This window comes from Prunus dulcis, chromosome 7 (assembly GCF_902201215.1).
Source record: "Prunus dulcis chromosome 7, ALMONDv2, whole genome shotgun sequence".
NCBI classification, from domain to species: Eukaryota; Viridiplantae; Streptophyta; class Magnoliopsida; order Rosales; family Rosaceae; genus Prunus; species Prunus dulcis.
In genome coordinates, this window is record NC_047656.1 from 14,181,644 (window position 1) to 14,188,206 (window position 6,563).

The 6,563-nt window shown below is 38.6% G+C and overlaps 1 protein-coding gene across 1 annotated transcript; it reads left to right on the plus strand.

Moving 5' to 3' along the window:
* The first annotated feature begins 289 nt into the window (after positions 1–289).
* On the plus strand, positions 290–3,721 carry LOC117635937. Its single transcript, XM_034370330.1, has 2 exons — positions 290–871; positions 1,583–3,721. The coding sequence occupies exons 1-2, from the start codon at positions 314–316 to the stop codon at positions 3,671–3,673; spliced, it is 2,649 nt and encodes an 882-aa protein (XP_034226221.1). The 5' UTR covers positions 290–313; the 3' UTR covers positions 3,674–3,721.
* The last annotated feature ends 2,842 nt before the right edge of the window (positions 3,722–6,563 follow it).

Consider the following 6,563-nt stretch of genomic DNA (forward strand, 5'->3'; position numbering starts at 1 on the left):
AGGCCTGGATGTTTCCTCCAGGGGAAGGTGGAGTAAGAATTTGTCTTTGTTTAATTCCTTTGATCAAAATTTTCATGTGGAGGAAGTAAGTGCATGGATGTCAGTGACTCTGGGGCATACTTCCCATTATGCAGAGGCAATATGTAGTACTGAAAAACTTCAACCTTCCAATGAACTTCAGTTTCTGAGTGTGAAAGATCGTTTGGTTGTGAGTACTGGTCAAGTTGGTTTGCCTCTGCTGGCCATGAGGCCTCTCAGGAAATGGGAGATTGAGCCACACAGCAGTGAAACTATCATAGAAATAGACATCTCAATGGAATCGAAAGGAAAAATATTTGGTGCAATTTGTATGCAGTTGCTAAGGTCTTCAGAGGACAAGTCTGATACTGTTATGCTTCCTTTTGAGGCTGAATTGGATGGAACAGCAATGGATGATGATCGTGGAGGACCCATATTAGCATCTCTTGAGGTTTTGGAGTATTCTTCCAATGAAACTGCTGTTGCTATATCTCTGAAGAATTGTGCTCCTTACCTTTTGAGAGTTCTTGAGATTACTGAGGTTGCAGATAGTAAAACCTTCCAGATAAAATACAGTCAAGACTTGTTGCTTTTCCCAGGCAGTGACACATATGTTTCTGTGGTTACTTGTACTGAAAGAAATGTCAAATTATATGGACACTGTACATTACTTATATTGACAAATGACTCAACAAGCCCACAGATTGAAATTCCTTGCCAGGATGTTATTCATTTATGTTCAAGACATTGGAAAGGTTCTACCACTGAATTTGAACATCAGTCAGAAAGAAGTGAATCAGGTGATATGAACAGTGTGTCCTTTGACAGTGGCTTGCAGTGGCCATCACAGAGGGTAAGCAGATTCTTCCCCTATATTTATATATATATATATTGTATGTATATATTTTATACTCTGTGTATGTGTGTGTATGCATTGTGAATTGTGTTTGCATTGGATTGGCCTTTTGATTTTTTGATTTTTTTAAATTTAAAAAAATACAAACGATAGTCTAAACTACAAGGGGGAGGGGGTTTCACACACACACACACACACACACACACACACACACACACACTACCAATGTGCCATGGGGGTTCGGACCTAAGACCACTTGTCTGCAAGTCAAGGCCCTTTTCCATTGGGCTAGACCTCTTCGGCTGGCCTTTTGTTACTTCAGATGGTTATTCATCAGTTTTCGAGAAAGTGATCAAGTATTTTCCTCTCATTTATTAGGATGAAACATATTCTTAGTTATTTGTAAAAGTATCAGGTTGTCAAGGTTCCTCATCTTCAGGGAGTTGGAGTCGGCAGGTGTTCATTGCTGAAATCCATAAAAAATATGTGTTTGTCTGTAACAATTTTATTGACTATTAAGGTACAGCATGCGTTTATCTGTGGCTGCAATTGTGGTATTTTTTAAGAATTATTTAGATTTTTTTGTTGTGTGTTCAAGGTTATTTACTCATGAACTATCTATGACCAATCATGCTCTGTGATATTCTTCTCTCTATAAACATCAACATCCACAATAACCAAAATATTTTTTTGTGCTTGCACATGAAGGCAACAGAGACAGCAGAAGCAGATGAATTGGTGCTGCAGAACTGGAAATCTCAAGATACCAGAAGTGGCATGTCTGTGCTTGATGATCATGAGGTATTCTTCCCAATGCTTCAGGTAGGAAGTCATTACTCTAAGTGGATCACTGTAAAGAATCCTAGCCAAGAGCCTGTAGTGATGCAGCTTATACTGAACTCGGGGGAGATTATTGATCAATGCAAGACCCCAGGTGGTCTTATACAGCCTCCTTCATCTGGTAGTTTGGTTCGTAATGAATCCACTTCTCCCAGTAGATATGGGTTCTCAATAGCAGAAAATGCACTAACAGAGGCTTATGTTCAACCAAATGGTAGAGCATCTCTTGGACCAGTATTGTTTCACCCTTCCAGTCGATGCAAGTGGAGAAGTTCAGCCCTCATAAGAAACAATCTTTCTGGCGTGGAGTGGTTATCTCTGAGGGGATTTGGAGGATCACTTTCCTTGCTTCTGCTTGAAAAGTCTGAGGCTGTTCAGAGTGTAGAATTCAACCTCAGCTTACCACTTCCTCTCAACATTTCTCCTCCAGACATGTTATTTCACACGGAAGATGCCACTCATTCTTGTTTACGCCCATTAGCAAAACAGCTCTATGCTAAGAATATAGGAGACTTGCCACTGGAGGTTAGAAGAATCAAAGTGTCCGGAAAAGAGTGCGGGATGGATGGGTTTATGGTACAAACTTGCAAAGGTTTTGCTCTTGAACCTGGAGAGTCAGCAAAGCTTCTGATATCATACCAGACTGATTTTTCTGCAGCCTTGGTACAAAGGGATCTTGAGCTGGCCTTTGAAACTGGTATTCTGGTGATACCCATGAAGGCAAGCATCCCTTTGCAGATGATCAATATATGTAAGAAATCAGTGTTCTGGATGCGAGCTAAAAAGTACTCTGCAGCAGTACTACTTCTTATATCCTTGATGTTTCTAGTATTTTGGTATATATTCCCCCAGGTGCTGGCCTTTTGCTCCCATGATTGTTTGTGGGTGAGCGGAAAAAGTTCCTTGGCTACTTCTACAAGTAGTTCAGAGAAAGTTTCTCATGTGCATAACTATAGAGACAGTAATTTTTCTGTGTCTGGTGAGATAAACAGTTTGCTAAGATCAGTTCGGGAAGATAGAACCTTAATGCAGGCAGTTGACCAGGCTGGGGCCTCAGAGCGGGAAAAATTTGCTCAACATGCAAAGCAAATTCTACAAGGTCATAGACAAACAAACTATTTGTCAGATACACCAAAGAATAAAGCCATGGCCTTCTCATTGATGTCTGAATCGGTATCAGTTGAGAATTCTGACGACCTAGAAGCATCCCAACCCGGTAACCTCACAGTCAAAACTGGAAATGAAAAGGGAAGAAGGCGTAAGAAGAGAAAGGGTGCCGGTTCTAAGTTGACAGGACTTCTTGAAGTTTCAAGCAGTCAAAGTGGAAATTCTACACCTTCATCACCCTTGTCTCCAGTCACATCTGTAACACCAAAACACATGTGGCCACTATCTCCCGATCTGGGTCAAGCTGTTGAGGCCAGGAATCCATTTACTCAAGTAGCTCACCAACGCTGCCAGAAGAGTCATGTTTTTAAATCGGCTTCCAAGGCAAACTTATCATCAAGGCCTGAGGTTTCTTTGAAGAATTTCAGTAACCACCAAACTTTTCCTTCTCAGGAGCAGCCTTCACCACCAAGAAAAGCTGCTGCCAGACCTGTTTTGTTGCCGTCTGCCACCTTTCCTTGCGCTGGAAGGCCTGCTCCTAATGCGGTCTGCACTTCCCCTTTTCCGGCTTCAACCTCGGCTATTTCTCCACTTGCTAGAGCCCCTGGGTCCAAACTCTATGAGCAGAAAAATGTTAGAGAAGAACGAAAGTCTCGGTTTGGGGATGAATATAGATATGATATATGGGGTGACCATTTTCCTAGGCTTAAGTTGACTAGGACAAACAATGTTACTTCAATGATCTCCAGCACTTCAGAGAGCGACTCTAATAGCTTCTTTGTAAAGGGTCCGCAAACCCTCATGACAAGGTCTCCACCAAGATCTGTAAGTTTTTTCCATCAAGATGGTTAATGATAAAAAAGAAAAAACTAAATAATTTATCATGTTTCTCTTCTGCCAGCCATCATCATTGTCATCTGTAAATAAGAAACTGAAAAAAGTAGCGTCTGCTGTAAATTGAATAGCTTAATATCAAAACGAAAAAAAGGAAAAAAGTTCAGAGAAAATAAACACTAACAATGAGGTAAAGATCAAAAGGGATCATCAAATTGTTCTATAAACTTCCTTTTCAAAAATAAAAACAATATTTTACTTGGTGGGTTTCACTTTATTGAAGTGGATGCCTTAGATTTTCTACTGCTCACTTCCTTTCACGGAAATGCTACAATGAGGAGTTTAGAGTGACGAGTTTATTTTGGGGTTTAATTCCACCATCAACAAATGTGAGGAAATTAATAAACTTAAATATTTTAAATGATTTGATGGTAGGATTGAACCTCTCAAATAAGCTTCTCACTCTAAATTCGTCTTTCCCTTTCGGTCCTTGGATTTCTATATAAATTGAAAAAGCCTAGCCCAATATAATAATTTCCTGGATCATATTTGTACAACTTGGTCAACAATCTGAGCTCTGATATTGCACATTTGGCACCAACCCAACCCAACAAAGATTGTTTTTTTTTTCTTTTTCAAAACAAAGATGGGTATATGGACAATGATGAAAATACAATATGAAAACTCCCAATAAATCTAAGCAGTACATTTTCTGCTGGCCGTTACTTTTTATTCCCTCGTCTTCAACCAGTCTTGTGAAATTGACCAAAAGTTGAATCCCCTACTGGATTAATTTGTCCATTTTTATGTCCTAGAGCGAACAGTCTAATCACTTGTCCATGCATGCCCCATTTACACACACGCATGCAACAAGCACAGTTTTGGCAGCCATTTTGGGTATGAAGATTGCAACTTTACAGTGTTGTCATGGCTGCCTGAGTCCACTGTACTGCATGCATTACTGTACTTCTTAATAAAAATGAGAGGACAGGTATAGATTAGACGGACTTTTAGTGCATGGATAGCCGTGATGGCGACGGTAGAGACGATCGCGCATGCGTCTTCTGAGGAAGATAGAGCCATAAAAGAAAAGATGATCGTATTGCAAAAACTGATTCATATGGATAGAGACTCTCTGGGACCATTATTTTGGTCACAGAGCTGGCATTACCCTTATTTATCATAGAGCTGGCATTACTACATGCAACTAAACAGTGACCTTGCTCAGCTGCCACTAAATCTTCAACATGGCCATTGGGCCATTGGTAAAATGTGTAAAAACATCGGAATTTACTTGGTACGTGTAGTTTTCAGGTGATTGCATCCACCCTTAATTTTCGTCAAAAGACCTTTTATCCGATGAGAGTGGATCGAGAACGTTTTCATCACAAACCCCACCCCACCAAAAAAAAGCCTCTCTCTTACAAGCTAATTGATAAAAGGGTTAGGGGATCAGATGCTCTACCATAAAGCTTTGCTCTCTCATTCAATCCATTAGTTGGTCTTGGCAGAAGGGTAGTGCATAAAAGTGGTCCAATAAATGGACCACAGCTACAGTAATGGAAAACTAAGACTGACCTTCTTCTTTGGGGTTTTCACCTTTGAGACCTCCTAATGTATGTAATGAGATTGAGATAGCTAACCTTCTGTAATAACTTCATGCAAATGTAATCTTAATTAAGTTGACTTTTAATGGTCTCTAATATATGCTTAAGCTAAATATATGAAGCTTGCAACAATCCAAAAGGCATTTAATCAATCGGAGATTTGTAGTTTTTCCTACCTAGATCAGGTATCTATGTAAACCTAGTGAAAGTTGATTAGACTTCCCAACTTGAATTAGGGCTAAATTTACACAAATAGAATCCAAAATTTTGCTTATTTAACAATCTAGTATGAAAGATTGTATGAATTTTGCTTATTTAACAATCTAGTATGTTATGTTGCTAGATTGTCAATGTACGTAACAAGAAAATTGTATGAATTTTCACTCGAAATAGAATAAATCTTTTCAATTCTTAAGATTTATACTCTATATCAATAATGTAAGTCTCGATGTGATCTTTTAAATATTATGAATTGTTTTAAGTTCAAATTTTCTTCTAAGAACAATTGAGCAAGATGAAGAAACTTTGTTTACCAAAGACTGAAAAGTATAGCTAGAATGAATCATATGAAATCAAACATGCCACACAAAAGCAACTTCATATTTGTTTCGGTAAAATGATTATTTAATTCTCGAAGCCCTTTCTAAAACCAAACATTCAAATTCAAATGCCCTGAAATTGTAATATTTAAAACTTGTATCAAATATTAAATAAAAAAAGAAAGAAAGAAGTGGAAAATGTCCAGTGAGAAGTGAGAACTGGTGTGAGTGGCTGTCCCTCCACTAGATAGAGTGGTTGAGCCACTGAGCTCACATTGGATGGTGCATCCTCTTCGATCAGCCATGAGCCCTAGTCCCCAAAAATCTACAGCAAACCCATTTGCGTTTGCATAAAGAAACAAAGGCCTCAAAACCAATCAAGCCAAGACTAACAAATGTTGCCAAGGAAAAAGGGCGATTAATATATGACAAATTTTTTTTAATTTTTTTGGTTAGTTAGTTTTCAAATGTTCATGACCATATTCGATATGATATTGTACCCAATGAGGACAAGGACCACTATTATACCCGATCGATAACAAAATTTGGTTTCAATTTTTTTTTAAAATTTTTAATCATATGGTTTCAGTACTACAAAATCAAAGCTTTCCTAACTAAGCCCCACGAGAAAGAAGTTGTTAGTTGCCACAGAAATGGATGTTGGTTTAGATGAGCTTTCTCGAATAGTCAATTTCTTATTTGGATCTGTCTTCCTTTGCCTAGTTCTCCTTAGTGTCACAAGTGACATCAATCAAAATCAAT

Excerpts from the sequence above, each read along its gene's own strand:
- LOC117635937 (XM_034370330.1), top strand. The coding sequence starts at position 314 with ATGGAATCGAAAGGAAAAATATTTGGTGCAATTTGTATGCAGTTGCTA. Across the intron at positions 872-1,582 it reads TGCAGTGGCCATCACAGAGG|GCAACAGAGACAGCAGAAGC; the intron begins GTAAGCAGATTC and ends TTGCACATGAAG.